This window comes from Neolamprologus multifasciatus, chromosome 17 (assembly GCF_963576455.1).
Source record: "Neolamprologus multifasciatus chromosome 17, fNeoMul1.2, whole genome shotgun sequence".
Classification (NCBI taxonomy): Eukaryota; Metazoa; Chordata; class Actinopteri; order Cichliformes; family Cichlidae; genus Neolamprologus; species Neolamprologus multifasciatus.
The window spans coordinates 33,261,780-33,287,956 of NC_140455.1; the positions used below are offsets into that span (position 1 = coordinate 33,261,780).

Sequence of the window (26,177 nt, forward strand, 5' to 3'; positions counted from 1 at the left end):
AAAAAGCCGTTCAAACATTGCTTAATTTTTTTTAAACATTATTAAAAGTAATTTACAAAATATTCATATTTCTGATGCTTTCTCATAGGTGCCTGATTATCTCGACCACATCAAACACCCGATGGACTTTTCCACCATGCGGAAACGCATCGATGCCCAAGGCTACAACAACTTTGATACATTTGAGGATGACTTTAACCTCATTATTGAAAATTGTATGAAATATAACTCAAAGGACACCTACTTCTATCGGGCTGCTGTGCGACTCCGAGACCAGGGTGGGGCCTTGCTCAGAAAGGCCCGTCGAGATGCAGAGAAAATCGGCTTTGACACGGAGAGCGGCATGCATTTTGCAGATGCTCCGGAAGTCAAAGCACCACAATCGTTTTCTTGGGAGGATGGTAAGGGAAGAGCACGCCTCTCTGAATAACTAGTTAGATTAACCATAACTACTTTATATCTTCTAATGATTCCTTGTTTGTTTTTTGTTTTAATTCTCTTCATAGTGGACCGTTTACTAGTGCCAGCTAATCGGGAGCAGCTGCCTCTGGACAAGCAGCTGCAGCAGCTACTTGAGAAGTTTGATCTCACCTGTGCCATGAAGTCCAGCCCCTCCCGCAGCAAGCGGCTCAAGTTGCTGAAAAAGACCATCAATGATGTGCGCAACGAAATGAGCCTGAAGAGAGTTCTACCCTCTCACCACCACTGTTCTTCCTCGTCATCTCCAACAACTTCAGCATCGTCTTCAACAGCTCTCTCCCTCCCAGAGCTGGTTACAGCTAAGGACGAGAGACTGAAGCCCAATGGGCATTTCTCCGAGGATGACGGTATGTGTGACTGCTTTATTTTGAAGTTGGTTTTCTGCTTGACTCACTGGTCGTCACAGTCTCTGCGATTGCAAAGAGAATCACGAGTACAGGTCAAAGGTCAGAGTCTTAACCTAGCCTAACCACAACCAGAAAGTCCCATGATGATCTGTCTATAAAGCATGTCGGGAGGACGGGAAAATCACAATATCACAGTTTAGTTTTAAGTATGATTATGAAACCTGCTCTGTTTATATGGAAGTGAGCATTTCTTTCAGATATGGTGATGTTTGTAAATTGTATACTATGTTGATGAGGTGAAAACTCTTAGAGCATTTTGATTATTATATTATTTTCTAACAATTAGCTACTTTATATTAATGTTTAACACAAGTATAGAGTAAAATTTGGTAATTTTTCCACCCAGGAAGCTTTTTCAAATTCATAAATGGACAGATAAATATATATATTTCTAGTAGAGAGGTTACAACACAGGAGTGTAGTAATCAGTGTCAAAATGAGTAGTAATTACTCGTGTTAAATCACTGACATGTTGGTGACAGACTGTTTAATTAATATTGGATGTGATGCAACCACAAAGGTAAAACGTGCATTCCCTGACTGATTGGTGGGTTCCTGGAGGATGCTGACTGCTGCTGGGTAGAATGTTTACACATCCCCAAACATACAGTCATCCTCCATGTGGTTGCTTTGTTCCAGTCACCTGTAGGAAGATGTGCCTTTGTCTGCAAACATTCTCTAACTACTAGCTGAGAGATACTAAAAAATGTCACACAAACCAGAAAGGAAGAACACTCAGTTACAAAGTAAAAGTTGCACGTGTTGGCTGCAGCCCTGAGACATAGCTTTTACTTTGAAGTCAAACTTTCTCAAGCGTTCTCAGACAAGTCTGCATATTTCCTGCTAGTGGCAGGTAAATGCAGATATCTGTAAGTGAGCAAAACAATCCCAAGGAGGCTTTCTCCCATTTGGTCAGAGAGTACATGTTTTTCCTAGCGACCAGTGGCTGCCAGATGGTCATGCACCAGACTACTCTGTGTAACAGACACTTTATTCTCTGTCACTACACTGTCACACTCATCGAAATGGCAGACAATTGAACATCACATGGCTCACGGTCACGTGGCTGCAAAGAACCCAACAAAAACTATTGTTAGGCATTGTAAACATTCTAGCCTATGGAACAAAGCAGATTTCACAATAACAAACAAAATGGACAACAAGAAAAATATTTTCATACCCGACTCTTACTGTCTTTCTTATCAGCAAATTGGAGTGGAGCTATTGTGGTATCTACACTATTTGTGGGTGCCCCCCTCCCTCTTAATTTTGTGAGGCTAGGTTAGACTTCTTAAATTTTTCAAACTTGGATTGGTTCCTTCCTTATTTGCTCACTAATTGTAAAATAATAGTTTGACTAACATATCTGAAACATGTGATTAGGATTTTGTTACTATGCTAAACGTCATTGAACATAAGCAGCAATCTCGAAGAAACCCATACAAGCTATTAAAGTCCAGGGTTCTGGAACATGTGACCAAAAAGACTGCAGCAGAAAAGCCACAAATTTGTGCATAAAAATTGACCTGAATGTAAGGAGAGAAAAAAGATGCTCAGACATTTGCACCCTCTCCCCTCTAATTTCAGTCACAGAAATGTTCCTTGCTTTAAGCACACCACGAGTGTATGTTTTGATAAATAAATAATATGAAATAAAACACTAAATAGTTACTGCAGACTCCCACGAGTCTGACTGTAGAAACAAAATGTATCAAAATACAGTATTGTTTCATTTTTATTCAGCAAGAGTTTCACAGGTGGTTAAAAAAACTGTAGATGTGTGGAAAACAAAACTCACTAGCTTTGATCTATACTCTGTAAAGGATGGCTAAACTTTAAAACTAGAATTGTTCAAAGAGCTTTCTGATACACAAAGCGATTTGCGAAGTCTTTATTCCGACTCGCTGAACCAAATCGGAACAACTCGAGGTTTACTTGTCAGTGGTGGTTGTGCTTTAGCATCAGATAAAAGGTGTTATTGCTAAATCCCGAAAACACTCGTGTGTTCCCTCTTGGAACACATCTCTGAATGGGTCTGAGGAAGCGGCATTGTCCACATCTATGGAAAAATAACCTTCCAGCATCTTTTGACACGATTACAGACACACACACACACACACACAGTGGCTTCCTCAAGCTTAAAGCCACTTATTGAAATTAAGAGTTTGCAATTCAAAGACATCCTTTGCTAGTGCAAAGGAAAAATTCATTGTTCATTTTTCTTATAAAGATCACCCTGTTTATGCTAAACACTGCTTGTTTTACTTGTATGATAAACAAAAGGTCATATAATAATGTACAACATCAGCATTTGTGCAAACACAAGGAGAAAGTGTGGGCACTGCAGCAAATTATTGTTAGTGAAAGGTCTCTGTCAGGGACGCTTTAGGATTACATTTTGTTTTTTATAAGATGGTATGGACTTCAAACAGTATTTATACACGTGGGACTGTAAGTTGAACTCATTGTGTCGGTGGTTAGTAATTTAACATTCCTTTACATTAAATACAATGTATAAAACTTAGATGTTTAAAATCATTTTTCCACAAGGAATACCGTTAGACCCGTCTGCTGCTGCAGCACTGGGAAGCGCTAGTGGTTCATATATAGTTTAATTTTGTATTTGACTCATGTGCAGCTCTCCATCACTGTAATGCTAATTGGTAATTGTGCAGTGCCTCAGCCAGAACAGTCCTGCACCCAGGAGGAGAGACCTATACAGTAGCTAACTAAATAGTAGTTGCTTTGGTCTTTAAAAAATATCCACTGTGCTTAGTGGTTCACTTAAGCCTGGCAGGCGACTGAGCTACCACTACCTTGTTAGAACCCTGTGTGATGATAAAGCTCACCACTGTTTATTGTTTCATTGTTCGCTGCCCCACAGGAGATAAGTCTCTTCCTCCAAAACTGGAGCCATCGGATACCATTCCTCCCCTCATCCACTCAGACACAGATCCCGAACCCCCCACCCTAAAACCAATAGATGCCGCCCCTGACTGTGAAGACAAGGTTCATGGCAAGCGAGCCAAGCTGGATGGGGAAATACCAGACCTGCTCTCCTCTCCCGCATGCCTCAATGGCCACGCACACAACAGCCTCCAGGACCCTTTGTTAGAAGGTGACGTGAGCGTGGTGGCAACGTCGACCCTCGCAGAGCCCACAGGCGCGGTTAACCGCAGAACCGCCGTTCTCTTCCGCAAGTCGAAGGCAGCCAGCCCGCAGAAGCTACCCAGGAGCGGAGACGAAGAGTCCGACAGGACTGACGGAAAAGAGGGCGAGGAGGAGCAAGATGAAGATGACGCACAGCTAGGTTCCAAGTCCTTCCTGTCAGTGGTCATACCCAGGCTGGAGACTCTGCTTCATGGCAAGAAGAGGAAGCACAGCGGCAGCAGGGATGCAGAGGAGGAGGGAGGAGAGGAAGAGCGTGAAGAGTCGGGCGAGTCTCCAGTTAAACGACTCGACACTGGTGAGAAGTTTACTGAGGAAGTCCTCTGAAAACACAAGATTTTAAATAAACATTGATTGATTCTGCATGTGGTCTCTTGTTTTAACGTTCTTACATGGGGTAAATTCTGCTTTTGTGTTCTGGTATTTAAGAAATAGAAAGGTTCTGATTAAATTACTACATTAATATTGAGCTATACCTCCAACCTCTTAATCTATCATCACAAACAATGCAGAGAGTTGTCATAAAAGTCGTCTCAGTCAGTCCTAATTAACTTCCCTTGTTTACTCCTTTTGGCTTTAATCAGAAAATGGCTTAACAATATGTAGCTTGATCATCGTCATTTGACAGGAGTTGCTGGTTTTAAGATTGTGGCCTTTAGATCTCAGTCTAATATTTTTGGAATTTGCTGCTCTGCTTCTTTTAGGCCTGCCAAGTGGTGCTCTTCAGGTCGAGGAGCAGAAAAAAGTAGAAGAAACCAGCAGAACTAGTAGACCTGTGGAGCCTCGAAGACGCTGCGCCTCTGAGTCATCCATATCCTCATGTAGCAGTCTGCAGGGAAACACCAGGTAAAAATTTTTGTTCCCCTCCCCATCGATAATCTGCAGCTGAATACAAATGAAGAAGCAGCAGATAATGTAACACAGGCCTGCTGCAGGCAGTTTGCCTGTTTAGGCAGCTGTGTATCTGATCTATATTATCAAAGCATGCGTGCCACCAGATATTTTTGAAAGTTGACTTCGTGTTGTGTTTTTGCTTGTGTTTTGCTTTTAGCACCATTCTCAGTCTTCCAAAATGTGGGAAGGGAAAACCCGCCTTAGTCCGGAGAAACACTGTGGATGACAAGAGCGAATTAATCGCCTGCATCGAAACTGGGAATTTTGCAAAAGCTGCACGAATCGCTGCTGGTAACGTGACCAGATTGTCAAAAGAATTTAAATGCATGTCTGGGGAGTGGGTAGACATCTTTCAAAAAAATACAAATATTAACTATTTAAAATTGTAATATACTTTATTAACTTACTCAGTCCTGCAAACTAAATCGATTAAAACCATAGTGAAACTGGGTTTTTGAAGTAAATGCAAGGTTAACAACAGAGAGGAAACTTTTTTTTTAAAACAACTTTAGGGTGTAAACAGATTTTACGAGTAGTCTTTAAACTTGGTTATTATCAGTCTTTTCAGTTCTGTTCAGTTTTATTTATATATCCAAAATCACAGCAATAGTCACCTCAAGGTGCTTTATTGTAAGATAAATATCCTCTAAGTCAGGGGTGGGGAACTCCAGTCCTCAGGGGCCGGTGTCCTGCAGGTTTTAGATATCACCCGGGGTCAACACACCTGAATCACATGATTAGTTCATTAGCAGGCCTCTGGAGAACTTCAAGACATGTTGGTCGTGTCCAAATTCATGGGCTGCATCCTCCTGAGGACCCGGCCTTCGCGGTCTACGTGGGCCGGGTCCTCAGGAGGTCGGGTAGGCCGGAAGTAAACGGCTATGGAATTGGACGGTCTAGCCTTCTCGATCTACTCCCGCCCTTAATTCAGAGTATTTCCGGTTGTCAGCGCCACGGCACGAAAATCGAAAATGGACCCCGAAATCTTTCTCCGTTTTTTGTGTTCATTTTTAATTATCAACGAGCTAACCCACATTCTCGCCTGAAAATATGTTTAAAGTTTATTTTGTGGCCCAGAAAGATTAATAAGAGTAATTTTAAAACTTAGTAGCGGCCGCCATTGCCGGAAACTGGAGCTTGGCTGGACCGCGCTATGAATTCTGGGATATGGTGGGCCAAGAAGGACACACCCTACCCATCCTTCAAATTCAGGGAAAAGGAGGACGCATTTGTCGGCTGCATTCGGAGGAGTCTACGAATTTGGACAGCCTTCGGCGCGTCGCTGTGACGTAATCGGTCTACAAATGCGGCCTCAGGAGGATGCAGCCCATGAATTTGGACACGACCGTTGAGGAGGTAATGTAGGCATTTAAATCAGCTGTGTTGGATCAAGGACACATCTTAAACCTGCAGGACAATGGTCCTTGAGGCCTGGATTTCCCCAACTTCTGCTCTAAGTTATACAAAGAAGCTCCAAGAATCAGACTGCCCCCTGTGAGCAAAGCACTTGGTGACAGTGGGAAGGAAAAAAACTTGTTTTTAACAGGAAGAAACCTCTGGCAGGTCCAGGCTGCTGTGAACGGTTGGTGGTGAGGGGAGGGAGACGGGGAAAAAGAGCCAAAGATTAATAATGTTGTAAACAATGCCGAGCAGGTCATTTACCTTGAAAGCAGAACTAAGATCCCTTTAGAGAAGTTTATTTTTGACGAAGCTGGTGTTTGGGGATCCTAGTATTCATTTCAAATATTAAAGACAGCTTTTATTGTTAAACTGCAACCAGATGGGATTAAAGCAAAAAAAACTAATTGGATGAGAATCAGCATGGTTTTGAAAAAGTGGCGATAAAATTCCTGTTTTTATTAGATTAAAACATTACCCTTAACTAAACATATGACAGACAATGGCAGGTTAACTGACAGCCTACATTTAGGGAGTTTCTTTTATTTGCTCTTGTCAGCCATGCCTCCTGGCTATTAACTGTTTCTTAATAAGGCAAGTGCAAAAAAAAAAAAATACTGAATAACAATAGTTTTTTTTCTTTTTCAAAAGGCATTCAAAATGAGTCGTTGACATGGTTGATTATATGTGAACGTGTGAATTTGCAGCCTTCTCAGGAAAAAAAATTAAAACTCCTGCATAAAATATGATTAACTTAGTATTAAAGGGTTAAAAGGCTCCAATTTCTTCTTGACCAAAATATACAGAGTGTATCGTGAAAATCCAGTGTAAATATGTGAAAATGGGATTATATTAACAACATTAACAACATATGTATTGTAGTCTGTTTGAATTGGTACGACTAGTAAGTAACATCGTTATGTATACTCCCAGTTGTCTGCTGGTCCCGTACGTTTCAAAACGTCTCTGAAATGAAATAATGTGGCTGAACTGTGTTTTTGTGCTACTGTGTGTCAAAGCGCTCTCAGAGGTTTAACTTGATTTAACCAGCAGACACCTGGTATTCATACATACATATAAAATCAGGGTTGGAAATTAACTGCAGCTACCAGCCAAGTTCTTGTGAATTTTGGCACTGACTGGCTAGTCTTTATACGCTGCTGCCACCGTGGCATCTAACCAGTCAGCATCTGGAGACTCGGCCCTCATCTGCAATTCCCTTTTGGTTAATTAACAGCTGAGGGTGGCTGGTAAATTTTAATATCTGTCTCTCTCTGGCTCCCAAAGTTAATTTCCCACCCTGATTTGGTGCCCCTGCACTTGCAGCATGGCTTTATTTTTTTGAAATGTGTTTCTGTGTGCGTTTAAACTCTCACACATAACTTGTCTGGTGTTGTTCCCACTTCCATAGAGGTTGGCAACAGCAATATTTGGATGCCTGCTAGTGCTGCAACTGTTGCATTGGAACCCCTAAAGCTAGTTTGGGCCAAATGTAGTGGATACCCTTCCTACCCTGCCTTGGTGAGTGCTTGTGGGAGAGAAAGCATGACAGTCGCTGACTGTAATCTTTTTATTCTGACGTTTTCTTGCCTCCTTCCCAGTCTGAGGACACACTGATAGCAAATTTATGACACTTTTATCCACAGGACGAAGCAATCCTTTCAGTACAGCTGTTGTTTTCAGCAGCAACGTGGCTAGATTGCTGCTTGTAAAAATATTCAGTTTTTGCTCTAGGTGGCAGCATTTCTCTGTAAACCAGCAATTTGAGCTTTGCATGAAGAGACAAATGAGGAAGCAAAATTGTAGTGGCACAAGCTGGTAGTGGAGGTGCATGTGTGTGTAAATTGCAAACGTCTCTCTGCTATATCTTTGCATTTGTTTTATAAGTGTGTGTGTTTGTAACGTCCGCTTTTACCTCCCCTACTGCAAATAGATCATCGACCCCCACATGCCACGTGTGGGCTGCCAGCACAATGGGGTCTCCATCCCCATGCCTCCCCTGGACGTGCTGCGCATTGGAGAACAGATGCAGTACAAAGCAGAAGAGAAACTCTACCTCGTCCTCTTCTTCGACAACAAGCGCAGTTGGTGAGTGCCGGTGTCTGTATTTATCAGTCGGTAAAGTGGGTAGTTGGATCATTTAAATAGTGCACAAAAAAACCTGCAAAACCTCACACCTTCCTAAACACACATTTATTTTGGCATGACTCCCGTTACCGTGCAGAAAACCTTTTAGCTTTCCTGTATGTACACTTGGGATGCACTGATTGCAACATTTATTTTTTTGTGCTTTCTTACAAGAACATTTCTATATTAGACAGAACTGACCTGTGTTAGTCTTTCAGCTCTTCATCACATCTTTTTCTTTCTTTTTTTTTTTTTTAAACCAAGCACAAAGTTGATATGATGCTGGTAAATACCAAGATATTTGCTGATATGTCGCAGGGCCAGTGTAGACATTAACATTTCTAATAATGATAAAACGGTCATAATTAAAGCTGTTTGTGAAGGGGAAAATGATTATAGATGCTTATTGTATTCCATAAATATTAACCTTTTTTTAAAGAGTTTTTTTGTGGTCAGTTACTTTAAAATAAATAAACAAAACCAAGAATATATATGGTTGTTGTCATGTTAAGGTTGTGTTTTTAGCTTTTCTCCTGCTTTTTCCTGTGAGCAGGGTGCTATTTTCCTGTCAAGAATCATAGAAAACAATGACCTCTAGCTGCTTTTCCAATGATGTGACATTAGTGTTGCTTTCCCCTTCAGGCAATGGCTTCCTAGATCCAAGATGGTTCCTCTGGGGATAGACAAGACCATAGACAAGATTAAAATGATGGAAGGACGCACATCCAGCATCCGTAAGGCTGTCCAGATCGCCTTCAGCCGCGCCATGAACCACCTGAGCATAGTGCAGGACGAGCCAGTCAGCGACCTCAGCGACGTAGACTGACTCTGACTCTCTGCCACACACACAGATTTGTACCTCTCCTGTACCAAATAGCTTGTGACTACCCTCACCCTCGCACCCATCCCGGACCTGTCTCTGCAGGAGACTGAAATGTTTACTGGGCACCTGCTGTAACAGGTGGTGTCTCTTCCTTATCCATTCCTGTCTGTACACACTCCTACCACGTCCCGACGGGATACGGCTGCTGCTGAAATGAATGTGTCGATCTCTCCTCACCACCTCCATGCTTAGAGACTGCTATTTTTGTCATCCCACCTTGCCACCCTCACTCTAGTCACCCATGACTGTCGATTTATCATTTCAAGGCAAAAAAAAAAGTGTCAGTGATTAATTTCATACGTTTTTAGTAGCCTTTTACCAAATCAGTCTGTGGTGTCAAGACTCGGAGTAAAATGAAAACTGTCACACTGACTTAAACTTTAAACCGTTAATTTGGCAGCCACAGTCGTCCTCACGCTAAAAGTGGGCCGCAAAACTTCTCAAGTGGTCGAGATCGTACATTTCATGCTTTCACAGAGGCTTTTCACTGGCATCAAATTTGTGGCCAAAGCCTGTGTTGATGTTATGGTTATCTTTACATTCTCAAGTCAGCTCCATTTGTATTGTAAATGTAAATACTGTGTACAGTTGGCTGACATTAACTTATTTTGTAGGTTTGACAGGAATCAGTACTGTACAGGTGTTTTCTTAGTATTTATACTTGACGCATTCTTGGCACTAGGGGGAGTGCTGTTTTGCCAGTGCTGTGTGAACAAGAATTTAAAAAGTAAAACAAACGCAAAAGCCTTTGTATTAACGAGATTAGGGCTAAATTGTCATGTTTCTGAAAAGTATCAACCTATTCATTTTTTTAAGTTATTGAAGTTTCTATCGTAAGCTTCCATTTGGCATTAAATCATTTTGTATTACAAATAGTTTTAGTATATTTTTGTTCATATATATACACACACATATATATATATATATATATATATAAATACATATTATATATTTATATGATTTGAATACATAGTATACAGTTTGTAAGCCTCTGAAACTCATGCAGGCAGTGTGTGATGTTGTGGACACAACATATGTTCTCAAGAAACCAAAAGAAGAGAAGAAAAACAAGAAAATAACATAAAACAAAAACATTGCTACCCAGAAGTCTTAGATTGATTTCTCTGTGTGATGTGTTGAAACTGTTGCCAAAAACAAAAAAGGAGAAAAAAAAGTGTATTTCCATGTGATACATTAGACTGTTACTTGGTTTTGCTGTAGTCATAGGGAGATGCGCCTGCGTTAACTTATTGTAAAGTATTTGCATTACTTTATATTCGAGGAGAGATGTGCGAGCTGATTGTGGTAAAGTGGCACATTTTGTGGTGGATACTTGCCTTCTTTTTAAGTAACGTTTTTCTAACTTTTTTTTTGTAGTTGTAGACTTCCAGATATTTTATTTTATACTCGTGCCTGTTTCTTTTTCTTTCTTTCTGGGTAGCATTGGGTAGTTTTGGTATATTTCATTTTGTATTTAACTGTAGTAGTTTTTGTGTTTGTTTTTGTTTTTTTTAATCAGATGATGCAAAAATATTGCTGGGACTGTTCTTTTTGTTTTTGTTTTTTGTAGTAAAGCAAAAAATAAAACATACAAATAATAACTCATTTAGCCTTTTTTTCTTTTTTTAGGTATACTGTCAAGCTAGTGCACATTTATTTATTTTTTTAAAGCCTCATTCAGTTTTTTCTAATTAATCTGCAACTGAAAAAAATTCTGTTGCTGTACAAAATTGCATTCAAGAAGTTTTATCAATTTAATTTTTATGCAGCTTCTGGATGTATATTAGTACATACTGTACAGTCATATAGGTAATAAACCTGTTTAATAATCTAACGCTACTTGAACAAGCCTTTTATTATGCTCTCTCTAGTAAAATTAATTATTTGTTACACTTAAAGTGCTTGTGAAAAATGTTGCCCATCGTGCATATGGTTATTAGATTATTGCTAATACATCAGTGTGTAAGTGGTGTTTTACTGCTGGTCCACATGACACTCTCAGCTCTCTTGGAGTGCATTTATACTGTTAGATCCATAATTTGCTGAATAAAGACACAATCTTTGTAGTTTTGCCTCTGTGAATCACCGTAGTAGATTTTAAATCAAAGATTGATGTGCAGACTTTGAAGACTTGAATTCAAGTGATTAACAATAATTTGTATTGACTGTCAACTAATTACAACCTTTTAATACATCGGAGGCTTAGACTAGCATAATTTCATAATGGCTGTTTTTAATTGTTGAATGAAATCCTTTTGCATTTTCCGATCTTGAACATCACCAAATGTTGCGTTTCTTCCTTTGAATTCTTCTTTAAGGCCTTTACTGTGTCAGGTGGATTGAAATTGTGGCTTAACTTGGACATTGAAAAATATCCCATTTCTTTGCCATGAGAAACTGGGACTACTTCTGCAGTATGAGGCAGTACAATTCATCCTGCTGCTTCCACCAGCAGTCAAATCATTAATAAACACTAGTGACCCGATTTCACTGGCAGACATACATGCCCATGCCATAATAATGCCCCACACAGTGTTAGCTGTTGTGTTTTTATGATGTGGAAATTAGAAATAATTTCCACATCAATAATTGCCATGTGTGGCTCACTTTAATGTTAAGTGGGGTGGACTGGAAGCTGCCTCATCTGCCAGTGTAAAGAACTTTAACTAATGTATTATCCCTGAGATGTCTTAATATAAGAAACAGAAGATTGTGCAGACTGTCCTGTATTTATAAAGCAAAAGATTTTCATTAATCCACAACAAAGGTCCTTTTTTGGAAGCTTTCTGTCATTTAATTGTTTACTTTGGTGTACTACAAACGGCCACAAATGAAACCTACAAAAAATACAGGTGAAATTTCAAAATCCATTTTCCACATGCCCTCAGATTTGGCAAACCTGTCCAGTAGGCCAGCTTGGAATCGATTCGGGGGCCAGGGGCCAATTGGGCCTTATGTTTGATATACCTGTCCTAAGCAGTTAATTTAAATATACAAATTAAAGCTTAAAGTCTGCACTTCACTCACGCTTTAACTGATTTAAAAAAACATTGTGGTGATATACAAAGGAAAAAAACTACAAAAACTGCGCCTTCTAACAAATTATGGCCCCAACAGTTAAAAAACACGTGTCACAATTCTCTATCCTAAGCTACCTGTTTTAGCTTCTGTCTCTTCTAAAGTACCACACTGTATCTCCTCTCCTTGGTGGAGTTACACATGGGACTTAAAAATAACATAAAAGTAACGCTCAAGATAAATAAATGTAATAAAAGTTATGTAATTACCTATGAAACGTACTAAAGTACTATTTTAAAAAAAGTTAAATTACAGTCGGAGTCCCTAGCAGTTAAGCTAACTAGTGGATACAAGTTTTGCATCAGTTCTGATTAAGGCAGCCACTTTCCACAGGGAGGCGCTGTTGCTCCACACACACACATCCGAACACCCCCTCCGCCGTGACAACACCCGGCGTAGCCGAGTGTCCACCTGCTTTGCTCAGCCCCGGTCGTTTCTCCTCTCGGGTAGGCATCTGTATTCAGCATACAAACAGTTTTTTATTACTGTGTTCAAATGGTGAATGCGGCCGATTAGAAGACTGTCAATTAACGCTAAATCACTTCGAAGACATGGGTTTGGCTCTTCTCTCCAACAGCTCAGATAAAAAGTCTGCTAATGCCAATCCTTGTCCATCTCTACCCTTAACTCCATTCTTTTTTTTCCACAGCGAGTGGGCAGACAATTTCTATCTTAAATGTTTTATTTGTTCATATGCTAATAGTGCGATGAAGCTAGCTCACAGAGAGAGAGGGGGGGCATGTAAACTGCTTCGTGTGGGCTGGAGTTGAACCTGCACCGTCACGCTTGTGGAGTTTTGCTCTGTGGGTTCTTTTTTCCTAAGTGCATCTTAAAAGGCCAAAGCGAGGCACGTCTTCGATGCAAATTTAGCAGAAAAACTGTTGAAATATGCATTTTACTTAAGCCAATACAGTTTCTGATATTTCAGGCTCCTGACATTCAGTGAGGTAAAGCAGTTTTATGGGGATTAAATGAGCTAGTAATGGCCCTGTGATATAGAAGGCCACCTTCAAGCCGCTGTTGAAAGACATCTCCCATCTTCATAAACAATTGGAGCTAATGCAGTCGCACAGCAGAGTCTGACTCCATCCCTCGCTCCTCTCTTTTGTCTGTCTGTCTTCACCAGATACTAATTGCGCGGGGAGGTAAACATGGCAGTCAAGTGGAGAGGACGGCGAGTCAAGCGTGAATATCAATCTCCCCACATCAGTGTCATCAGATGACTTTGACTGAGTTGAAGGCAGGCCTCATTAGAGATGTGGTTCAGGCAGCGGTGCTGCGGGTGGCAATAACATCCAGGCGTAGGGCTCTGATTTTTCTGGAAGTCTGCAGAGCTCACCAGGTAACAGGCCTGCGGATGTATAATCCAAGCTCCCCTCCCCAAACCCGGCCCTCACAGAAGTGTCAACAGAGTTCAGGGAGGAAATGTCACATTCCCCACATAGGCGTGCTCCTCTGCATGAAGGCGTGAGGAACAGCACAAGTTCGTAGGTGTAAATGTGCATCCCGTAGTCATGCAGCCGATTGTTATGAGTCTGTGCCACCAGCTTTATTTTTTTTTTCTTTTGCCCTTTTTTCCTGGCTCCATGTCAGCAAGTGACAGCAAGAATTGCCTGCGTTGCACACAGGTGTCAGACCCGGCAACTAACTTTTCCCACCTTGCCGCCAAGATTTTTTTGGGGGAGGGGGGATAGAATATGGCGCCTGGCATTTTTGACTTCTTTCACCAGATCAAGAAGGAAGAATGTCAAGCAGATGCATCTTGTATCTGAGCTGGTGTCGCACGCTCTCTGTCAGCAAACCCACAGCAGAGATGTTGTTATTTGGCATTTGCCTTTTTATGGCTTTGAAGATATTTTTATTGTTTTTTGTTCATGAAGTTAAGGTAATGCAAGCAGAGGAAAAAGAAAAAAACAATAGCTAATTGATAATTGGCGAATCATATCAGATTTTACCCCTTGGCTGTAAAGCTTTAAGTCTGCACTTCACTCACACTTTAATTGTTTTAAAAAAAGCCGATGAGGCATTGTGATCGCCCAGGTGTGCGGCGCGGATACAAAGAGTAGTGAACATGGTAACTGGAGAAAGAGGCAACGTAGGATTTTCAAATTCATTCATTCATTCATTAGGGCGACCATGGCTCAGGGGGTTGGGAAGCGTATCTGTAACCGGAAGGTCGCCGGTTCGACCCCCGGGCTCTCTGTCCTGGTCGTTGTCCTTGTCCTTGGGCAAGACACTTCACCTACTGCCTACTGGTGTTGGCCAGAGGGGCCGATGGCGCGATATGGCAGCCTCGCTTCTGTCAGTCTGCCAACCGTACAACCGTAGCTTGCCTCCACCAGTGTGTGAATGCGAGAGTGAATGAATAGTGGCATTGTAAAGCGCTTTGGGTGCCTTGAAAAGCGCTATATAAATCCAATCCATTATACCATAGGCCCATCTGCAAAAAACTTTGGATGACTTAAAATCCCGGTGACCGTGACCTCAAGGTTAAGGTCAAAGGTCAAGCTTTCTGAAAATCTTGTGAACATGATAACTTGGGAAAGATGTTACCTGGGATTTTCAGATTGGTATCTACTAAAAACCTCTGACGAGTTCAAACCTCAGTGACCTTGACCTCAAAGTCCTAGGTGATTTTCAGAAAACTTGACCTGTGACCTCAAGAACAAGGTGACAAGAAGGAAGTCACCAAGGACTTACAAATTAGCTGCATCTGCTAGAATGCTGAGGGGTATCACTGGCGGCCATGAGTATTTTTATAACAGTAAAGAACATAACACAGAGGCCCCTGATCAACTTGATCTGTTAGAAGTTGTTGTTTGTTTGTTGTTTATATTTTATATTCTAAATGATGGGAGAAATGGTGAATGTTTGCCTATAAAGTAAAAGCTGCTGAAACCAACATAGTTCATTTGGCACCACTGGCACAAGCACAATGGAATGATCTAGTTTAGCAAAGGTGAGGCACTGCAGACACATAGAAGCTACAGCTGCTAATGTTAGGACACCGGCCAATCAGTGCAGCCATGCCTTCCATGCCAGAATCCAGGTGTTGAGGTATTAAAAAAGAATTCAACTTACTCAGAGTTGTTATGGAAAAGTAAACAATAGATGCCCATACTGTTTTTGCCCCAGGATATAAACATACTTTTCAGTTATGTGAATTCAAGACATAACATGGGAGTCTATGGAGATTGAGTCTGTACTTTATCATTAATTCTTCTTCAAAGAAAGTTCACTATAATGAAAACCAAAACAATCCTGCATTATCATGAGCTCTGTGGGAAATTTGAACCACTGGGACAGGGCGGCAGTACTCACTGCTAACTACCAGATGTGGCGTGTTAAAGCATGTGTGATGAGGTTAGATGCTACTTAGTAAAAGGAGAAGCAAAGCCATGACTACTGTGGCTCCTCTAAAAACTGAGCAAAGATGAGGTCCAGTGTAAATTCTACTAGTTAAGCTTTTTTGAAATGGATATTTGGTGACTTAAAAATCCCTTTTCCTTTCATACAAATGAAACATTAAAAAAACCTCTAACATTTGTTATGTGTATGTACAGTCAGCTGGTTGTTGTTTGGGACGTTTCAAACGTGTTGCAGTCGCAGATGTTCCCCCTAGTGCAATGTCAACACTCATAACATTGTGTAGGGTGTTTTGCCCATTTCTTATTTGCTTTTCAGGTTTTCATTTAACAGCAGTTATGAATGCTGATACAAATGGCTAATATTAGGCAATACCATCAGTCTGCCAATAAATTGGTTAGGTTCCAGCTAGCATGCTCCATGTCACACAGTTCTTTGAGTGCAGTTTTTGAAGAGTAGTTGATTAATTTCCAGCAAAAGTAGTAATAATTGTATTTCGAGTTTAATAGCTTTTGTTCATTTTCATCACATTTGTGTAGTTGTGAAACTAAGCAGGAGTGACTTTCTTTTGAGATGTTCTCATGTCACTCTGACCGCTTCCTAAAATGTTATAGCGTTTATGCGCTGCCCAACATAGTGCTCCCATCACAAGCTGATTTCCAATCCTCTGCTGGGATTTTAGTTTCCAGATCTTCATCCCATGCGTATTTACCCTTTAAAGGAATCTTTGATAAGATTCCTTTTCTTAAACGGCGCTTTGTGATTGTTCTTTCAAACAGAAGATGTTTAATAAGTGCTCTGGTCTGCTCTTAAATACCTGCCAAAATGGATATGTCAGCACGGGCATGCTTCAAAATGACATTAGATTCAAAAGTCACGTTTTAAAGTTCTTTTGAATCACATTACCAGACATGCCGGAGAGGTTAAAAATCTTGGGTTTTACTGTGAATTTGTGGCAAAAATATTTCTCCAACTAGCACAAAAGCCTCAAAAATGCAGATGAGAATCATCTTGTTTGCGACTGAAAGTTCAGAGGTGTGTGAGGTGACTCGTAAAGGAAACACTATGAACTGTGCCCCGATCCTCCTGCATTAAACATTGCACAAACTATCCACTTTCCATTTTGGAACACACACACACACACACACACAAATATTATCCTCCACCGCTCCCTCCCTGCTTCTTTCCTTCTCTCTCTCTCGGTCTCTCTCAGCAGGTCCCTGATAGGCCCAGTCTCCAGTGGCTATGTTCAAAACACTGGGCCAGAATAGCATGGGCCCTAGGTAGATAAATATTTATGGGGTGCGTTTACTTCTTACCACAGAGGAGAAGTAGAAATAGTGTTTCCAAGGTGAGCAAAACAAACAACTTCAAAGGAATTTAAATGCAGTTCATGTAAATTTTCTCCCACAGTCACATGTTTCTGCAAAGATTATCGTTATATTGTTAATGAAGGATTTTGCGCCTGATGCCAGATGACCTGATTATTGTCTGTTTGCTGGAGCTGGAGCCCAGAGGCACTGGCGAAGATGAAGCTAATGAAAGCATGCGCACACAAACATGCGCCGTACATTCCTAGCCATAAGGTTATGCCATTAAGTCGTGGCTTCTGGGCAGCAGTCAAACCAGCAGCTGCATTATTCATCGATCAGAGTGGACCGTGATCAGAAACAGCAGTGCTAATGGATGAGATGAAAGAGATGCTCAGCACGGAATAAACCAAAGAGAATAAAAAAAAGAAAAGAAGAAAAAAATCAACGATCCTCTGGGATGTCATTTATTTACTGCTAATCTGTAAAATGCTATGCAGGCTTTTCACTGAGGCTGCAGCTTAACACCTAAGATCTAATAGCTACGGTTAAATCTGGGGGATAATATCTCTCTGGAATCCCGTTCAATAATTCAGCTCGCAGACGGCTGCTCGTCACATGTGCCCCCATCAAACGCAGTCAGGCGATCGTCTAATTATCTGCTAATGTCATGATTCAGCTGGCTCCGGAAACGTGCCGATGATGGCGCGCGTCTGGGGCGGGCTGGCTGGTTGGTGAGTTGCGGGGGAGGGAAGGTGGGAGGTGGGGGATCAGCAGGCCTCGGAGCACAGCCCTTTGATGTGAAAGATAATTACTTGTGTAGTTAAGATAATTAGCACAAGTCCAGAATAAAAGTAAATAGGCTAACTGTCGCTTCCACTCTAGCCTGAATGAACTCAAGCTGCGAGCCAAACAGCGTGTGATTTTCCTCACAGCTGAAAGTGAAATAAGATTCGGAACGAGCACTCGGACTTTGTGCGGTGTGTATTGTGTGCGTTTGCATTTTGGATGCGTGCTTTGAATCTGCATAAAAGTTTTAGAAGGTGATGTTATTTAGAGTCACCTCAGCTGGGGCAGAATCTGTAAATTCAACAAAATGATTGTTGGCCATTATTGGCACATCTGGTGGTTATATGGGGAGTAGGGTTGCAGGGTGGGTCATGTATTATCCGTGTTTTAACATTTGAGGGATAAACAACAAAAAAAGAAGACGCCATGTCAGGATTAGGATCGAGAACAGTTTTCAGATCATCCAATCCTTTGAAATTCTACGCCCTCCAGGCTCCTGAGCTACTTTATCGATGCTGTTACTCCATTATGACACTTGCTCATCGCAAAGCAGCTTTTCCCTAATCTATCAGTGGAGCTTTTGCACCCAGGATTCATGTGCATATGTTTTTTCAACCGTATTCCTACCCTGTGTGCGAACTTTGAGATGATTAAAAAAAAAAGGTGCCTTTTTTTCTCTTCTGCTCCCAAACAGAAAAATTGATTGGGAATCAACAAGGGAATCGACTATGAATCTGACCTTTAAGCCGACTCGATAATCTCACTGGTATCAATACACGAGCTGCATCACAGGCTCTGCTCTTTTTGGGTGTTGTTTCTTAGCTTTCCATCCTATGCAAAGTATGGACAGCAACGCTGAGTTTTTGTGTGTGAAATTTTCATCCATTTTTAGGGAGTAAAAGAAAAGCGGTATTGATTTATGGGCCAATATTCACACGACCTTCTCGGCTGCGATTTTGTGCCTGCTGCATATGAAGCAGTACGTGCTGAAGGTATTGTAAAATTCAGAGTCGAAGCCTGCTGCTGGACGAGCTACGTGCTGTAGCCATTTGTAAATTACCAGCAGGCAGGATTACACTGTTAGTGTCACTGCTCATGCTGTGGATGAGGTAAAGCCTGTTATACTTTCCTGCTGTCAAAACATTACTTTCTGCTAAAATTAGGCTGCTACCTACTCAGCTCTATTGATGCTTTTAAAGGAGCCAGTTGACTATTGTAGCCACTGTATTAAGAGTCTAAATAGAGCATTTGGTTTTCTTTATCCATCAGAAGAAATGTTAAGGTCACAAGCGTTGTTTCACAGAGTGTTACAAACCCTTTAGAAACAAGAACCCTTACAAGGTGATGCAGGATCTTGGATGTGCCTGCACACATTTAAGCAGGTTCATCCTGGCTCTTATGGAAAACAGAGCCCCCCACTGCTGGGATCCCCATCCTGCCACATTCCAAGGACACTGTTGTGATAGACAGGGCTTAATGTGTATCTTGCCAGAATTGGATTTGATCCTGGAGACTCTGTCACGAGGCCCCCCTATGTTAGATTTACTCCCCACCCCCACCCCCAACACACTTCTATCTCCCCCCTCTCTTTTTTCCGTGTCAAACAAACAGAAGCAGAATTGCCTCTTCTGGAGCTCCCGCCTGTTCGATTGCTGCATTGTGACAAGATCATGTACGGATCTGTGTCGCAGAGTGCTTTGTGTGTTTTTCCCAACAATGGAGGAGAAGGGGAGGATTTGTGTGTGGAAACAGGCAAGCAAGAAAACAAAGAGCAGGTGTGACTCTGTGAGCTTGTTTTGACGCCTGCGTATATATTTTATGTACAGGTGTGTGTTGTAGAATTTGTGCCTCCCTGTACTCGTTTGCATGCCTGTTTACGCTTGGGGACAAGAGTGGGGGAAATTGTAGATGCACCTGCTGCCACAAAGCTGTAATTTCCCTCGCAGAATTTAGCCAAATAATCGTGCTTCAAAGCACCGATGAAACTAAAAGAAATGGCAATTTGGGGCGTGATTGTCGGAAACGCCACACCTTCCCACTCTATCTAGGGTGAGTTGGCATGGCAACTGGTTGCATAACCAGCCAAAAACTTTTCCCTACTCTTTATACCTAAAGGCCTAATCATATCCATAAAAGGCAGCATGTATGTAAAATAAAGCCATGCTTGAGTCTGAGGCATCTGAATTGTCTCCACATTCACATTAGCTGTCAGCATATGTGTAAATAATCTACGTTTCATACCAAGCTATCATTAATCCAGAAGACAGCGAGAATAAAGATACCTCAGGCTTGTTGTCACTGTGATACCGCTTAGATACACAATAGTAGCATCAGTTCATGAGTCTCCGTGTTGTGAAGCTGTGAGCAAACCAGCGGGGCCCCATTCTCCCCGGCTTTTAGATAGCTGACTCTTGTCTCCCGCAGATCTGTGGTGGTAACATCCTTATCTGCAGCAAAAAGCCTGCCATCCAGGTTTATCCATTTGGCTGAAGACTGACATTACTGCAATAGTGTCCCTTCTTATCTGTTTCTGAGGCTGAGGAAGCAAATGCAGAACAAGACAGACTACTATTTCATCTGGGGAAAAAAAAGAAACAAACAATGGTTTCATGTGGAGGCACTGCTGAAGCGACATCTTTTATCCATTCTCATGTATGAAGGCACAGTGTGATGAGCTGTTTTTAATCTGTGTTTGTGTCCTAGCATAGCAAACACACACACACATACATACATACATACATACATTGATTGGTCTTTTGGAATTTCCATGTAAACAATGTAACTAGAAAGTTCTAGGAGCCTGGAGTGTTTTTTAAATACCTGCAATTTGGCACAAAAAAAGGTCAAACTAGGTATAGCCCCACATTTCTCTGCATTAGCCTAAAGCTCATATTAAGGGAGGCAAAATCCAATCACCACCTCCTCGCGGTGCCTCCTGGATAACCAACCAATGGTGATGGTCTTCGATGTCAGGCGGTGTGACAAGTTGATCAAAGCTTCAAATTGTCGCATCAAATGGCAATGGAATGTCAAAATTCGGGAAATGCTAGGGCGTCCCCCACAGGCGACACGTGCTGTTCTCGCCCAAACGACATGGGAAATCAGCGAGGGCTACCCACTCATTGACGGAGCGGGCTAAAGAGACGAGTCCATCTTCGTTTTGGAACAATCAATATCAGAATCATGACTGGAAGAAGTCGTGAATTGACTGCTGACCTGAAGACCCGCCGCATCGACATCGCCTGTGTCCAAGAGACAAAATGGAGCAGAGCAAAAGCCAAGGAAATTGGCGAAGGGTACAAGCTTTATTGCAATGGAGAAACAAAAACCCAAAATGGTGTGGGTATCGCGATTGCTGCAAAACTCAGAGGCAGCGTCGTGACCATCAACCTGTGTGATCATCTCATGTCTCATTGAAATAGACTCTGGAAAGACAACTCTGCGAGTGGTCTGCTGCTAAGCCCCACAAGTGCGGTGCTCAGATGAGTCCAAAGATGAATTTTGGGTACAACTTGAAGATCATCTTTGCTCAGTCCGCCCAGAAGAATGCTTGGTCATAGGCGGTGACCTGAATGGTCATGTGGGGGCCAGAAGAGATGGCTATGAACAACACCATGGTGGACAAGGACACGGTATGCGAAACGAAGAAGGCTACAGAATCCTGGATTTTGCCAAAGCCCACAACCTCATCGTAGCGAACACCTACTTCAAAAAGCACCTGTCTCATCTGATATCTTAAGCCAATGGAGGACGGTTCACACAGGTTGATTACTGGCTCACTCGCTGAAGCAGTATAAACCTTATCTCAAACGCAAAGGTCATTCCATCTGACAATGTTGCCCCGCAACACCAGCTGCTAGTGCTAGATATGCACCTAGATATTGGACAGCATCGGCGCCCTTCAACAACCGGATCAGCCCGCACCAAATGGTGGAAGCTGTCCAAGAACAAAGACCAATTCAAGATGGGACTCAACCAGCTGACGACCGACCCCGGCCAAGCAGCGAGTGCACTATGGGATAGTGTCACCGAACAGATCCAAAGGACTGCCAACGACGTGCTGGGAGAGACCAAACCAGGGACACACCTTATTGAGAAACAGACCGGGTGGTGGGATGAAGAAGTGCAGAAGATTGTCAAGCAAAGGAAGGCCACTTTTAAGAAATGGCGTCAAACACTGGCAGACTCCGATTACCAGCAGTAAAAAACTAGCAAATTGGCAGCAAAGAGAGCAGTAGCAAAAGCGAGATCAGCCCACTACGACCAACTGTACGCCGACCTGAATACACCAGAAGATCTACCACCTCGCAAAGGCATGCCACCGCTCAGCGCAAGATATTGGTCAAGTCAAATGCATCAAGGACAATAACTATCAGGTCCTCCGAGATCCGCCCACCATACTAAGGCATTGGAGCAACTACTTCTCGGAGATCAGTAACAAAGAATTCCCCCACCCTCCAATTATAAGCGCCGACCCAGTACCCAGACCAGTCCCGCCTATTACACCCGCTGAAGTGGAAACAGCCGTCAAGAAGATGAAAAATGGAAAAAATACTGGACCTGACGATATCCCAACCGAAGTCTGGAAGCTTCTCGGGCGACCGGGAACAGCCATCCTAACAGAATTGTTTAACAACATTGTTAAACAGCACAGGGGAAGTCCCGAAGGCAGAACAACGGACGCCATACACGCCGCCCACCTCCTGCTGGAGAAGCATAGGGAAAAGAACAAGATGGTACATATGGCCTTCCTAGACCTTGAAAAGGCTTCCGACAAGGTAACCCATGACCTCATATGGCACTCCCTAAGATCGCATGGTGTCCCTGAGACATATGTCAAATGGATACAGCTCCTCTACGACAACGCCACCAGTTCAGTCCGATGCGCCGCTGGACTCTCACCCTCCTCTTCATTCTATGTATGGATACCATCACGGCCGACGTCCAGTTACCTCATCTGTGGTCTCTTCTCTTTGCTGATGACGTATTCCTCGCCAGCAAAGACAGAGAAGAGACCCAAACGATGACTCAACTCTGGAAGACCCAGTTCGATGAATATGGTATGCAGCTCAATACTAAAAAGACAGAATACCTGGAAGGAGGCCCCCAAACTGATGGCACCATCATAATTGACAACGAAGAGTTGAAGAAGACAGAAGAGTTCCGCTACTTGGGCTCAGTCATCAGCTACGATGGAAATATCACCTCTGATGTCTGCGACAGAAGAATGCCAGATCAACTCAAGGGAAAAATCTACAAAACGGTGGTCTACCCAGTAGCCCTGTATGGCTCCGAACTATAGGCCTATTTCCAAGCTGCCTTTAGTCTCCAAGGTTTTAGAGAAAATTGTTTTTAGTCAACTGAAAGATTTTATAGATGATAATGGCATCTTTGAGGTTTTTCAATCAGGTTTTAAAACCCTTCACAGCACAGAATCTGCATTATTAAGGGTTTTTAATGACATCCTTCTGGCATGTGATTCTGGTAACCATGTTGTTCTTGTCTTGCTTGACCTAACTGCTGCCTTTGACACCGTAGACCACAATATTCTAATTTCTCGATTACATGATGTAGTGGGTATTGGTGGAACTGCACTTAATTGGTTTAGGTCTTATTTGTCAGATAGAACTTTCTCTGTCAGCCTTCTCGGTTACGAATCGTCTTCTGCTCCTCTGTCATGCGGCGTCCCACAGGGCTCAATTTTAGGGCCACTGCTCTTTTCACTGTATCTATTGCCTCTGGGTTCTATCCTTAGAAGGCATGGGATCTCATTTCATTGTTATGCCGATGACTGCCAAATTTATTTGCCACTAAAACACAAGGATGGCATCTCCATAAAACCTCTCTTGACATGTCTAGATGAAATTAAAGCTTGGTTGGCTCTAAACTTTTTAAATTTTAATGAAAAGAAAACAGAAGTGTTGGTGTTTGGACCCAGTGGTCCCTGTGAGTCCTCCTCTGTTGTTTTAGGATCCCTGGAAGTCTATTTTAAACCTGTTGTTACTGACCTTGGTTTTAAGTTGGACAGTGATTTTAAATTGGACAACCAAATCAGAGCAGTGGTGAAGTCCAGTTTTTATCATTTAAGGCGACTGGCAAGAGTAAAATCTTTTCTTTCGAGGCAGCATCTTGAAACAGTGATCCATGCTTTTATTTCTTCCCGCCTGGACTACTGTAACTCACTTTATGTGGGGGTCAGTCAGTCATTGCTCTCACGTCTGCAGCTGGTTCAAAATGCGGCTGCACGACTCCTAACAGGAACTCGAAAAAGAGAGCATATAACCCCCGTGCTCGCCTCTCTGCACTGGCTGCCTGTGTCTTTTAGAGTTAATTTTAAACTTCTTATGTTTGTTTTTAAATGCCTTCATAGTCTTGCCCCGCCTTACCTCTCTGAGCTTCTTCATCCCCACACACCCTGTCGGTCTCTCAGGTCAGCTGACCAGCTGCTCCTGGAGGTACCGAGATCCAGGAGGAAGCTCAGAGGGGACAGGGCCTTCTCTATTGTGGCTCCAAAATTATGGAATAATTTGCCCATGCACGTTAGAGAGGCCCCTTCACTGTCCACTTTTAAATCACGTCTTAAAACCCACTTTTATTCCTTGGCTTTTAACCTCAGCGAGACTTAGTTTCTTTTTTAATTGAAGTAGTTATTTAATGATTTCACTCTTATTTTATTTGGTTTTTACTTATATCTTATGTAATTTTATTTTACAGTTCAAATGTACAGCACTTTGTGTCAGCTGTGGTTGTTTTTAAAGTGCTTTATAAATAAAGTTGATGATGATGATGATGTTGGCATGTTGACCACACATGAACAGGCCGTAAACACCATGGAGATGCGCATGCTCAGATGGAGCCTGGGAATCACAAGACGGGACCGTGTTACGATCGAAGACATACAGAAGCGACTAGGTGTAGCTCCAATTAAGGAAAATATGCTCGAGTCCCGCCTGAGGTGGTATGGACACGTGATTCGAAGCGAAAAACGGCTATGATGATCGACCCAGAAGGATGCCAGCCTCGAGGCAGACCGCAGAAACGGTGGATGGACAAAATTAAGGAAGACATTAAGACCGTCAACGATATGATATAAAATGATATAAAAATTTTGAACAGTATTATCACTTTTCGTATTATGATTTGTAATGCAACGGGCCTAGTTAATGGCTACTAAGAACTTTGCCCCAAAAGCATTATTGAGACAATCTAACAGTAGACAGAAAAAATTTGGTTTTCTTTTTTAAGAAAAGCTACTGCAGGACTTGGGCCATGAAAATCAGAAAACGACTCTGCATTCTACATGGAAGGCATTTAGGGCTACGCTGTGAGGTTTTATACTTTGGATAGGCTATAAGTTGAATGTCCACTGGTTTTCAATCCTCAGGGTGCCGCTTCAGGGGAATGCAGTGCTCAGGTCAGAGATTGTTAAAAAATAAAGGATGGTCTGTCGGACGAGTTAGAGAAGGAACAGCGATGTGCTTTCTTTCATGCTCTGCTTGTTGTTTTTTATCACTGGATCTGGCACCGTTCTCCTGTCAAATAAACGCACTAAATTATCTTGCTAGATGGCAACAATAAAGCCACTGCGGTTTCTTTTCTCACAGATTGCTGGATTAAGTCAAAGTGATTCATTCTCTTTTTGTAGCCCTCTTCAGCTCTTTTATTGTACCCCTCCTCCAGCCAATCCTTTTGCAGAGTGTACTACCTGTTTTTCCTGTGGGGACCTGTTAACGCCACTAGATATTTCCCCGTTGCACCTGACTCCTTAAGTGTTTGTGTACTACTGTGTTTTAACACTCCCAGCGGCCCACACTCATACTGTTAAATGATTAATGCTTAATATAAGGACCTACCAACTTTCTCGCTCAACACGTTCCCCGCCTCTTCCTCCCTGTCCACGTTCCTTGCTTGCCACCCTCCTTCGTGGCTATTGATTGTAGAACAAAGGGGAGGGACTTGGGCTGACCACCACATTACAAGTGTGCAGAGTATAATTACCTGCAGTGCTTTGTCCTCACTCTTTACTCACATCCTTTCACCAGCCCTCTCTCCACAAGCCAAACAGATGATGACGATGGGGGGGGGGGGGGGGGTCTGGGTTAAATGAAACATGCCAGTTTTTTAATGGGGTTTATTTACTTTGTTGTGTTTACATATTAATATCAGTTATGATTCAATCTGCATACTGGGCTGATGTGTCTGTGCATCTGTGGTGGAGGCTTAAGTTGTTGGGGCATAAGATTTTGTCTTTAAAAAAACCCCCCAAAATAATAAAGG

The 26,177-nt window shown here is 42.2% G+C and overlaps 1 protein-coding gene across 7 annotated transcripts in view; it reads left to right on the top strand.

Annotated features, from left to right (window-relative positions):
- brd1a (bromodomain containing 1a) overlaps positions 1-10,958 on the top strand; it is a 17,107-nt gene extending 6,149 nt beyond the window's left edge. For 5 of the 7 annotated variants that reach the window (XM_085137518.1, XM_085137519.1, XM_085137517.1 and 2 more), the window contains exons 6-13: positions 89-401; positions 507-827; positions 3,772-4,353; positions 4,760-4,901; positions 5,107-5,240; positions 7,759-7,868; positions 8,281-8,435; positions 9,117-10,958. In XM_085137518.1, the coding sequence (XP_084993644.1) occupies positions 89-401; positions 507-827; positions 3,772-4,353; positions 4,760-4,901; positions 5,107-5,240; positions 7,759-7,868; positions 8,281-8,435; positions 9,117-9,300 (1,941 nt within the window). In that variant the 3' untranslated portion in view covers positions 9,301-10,958. The remainder of the gene's footprint in view (positions 1-88; positions 402-506; positions 828-3,771; positions 4,354-4,759; positions 4,902-5,106; positions 5,241-7,758; positions 7,869-8,280; positions 8,436-9,116) is intronic. The other 2 variants (XM_085137523.1, XM_085137522.1) reach the window with 2 other exon arrangements.
- The last annotated feature ends 15,219 nt before the right edge of the window (positions 10,959-26,177 follow it).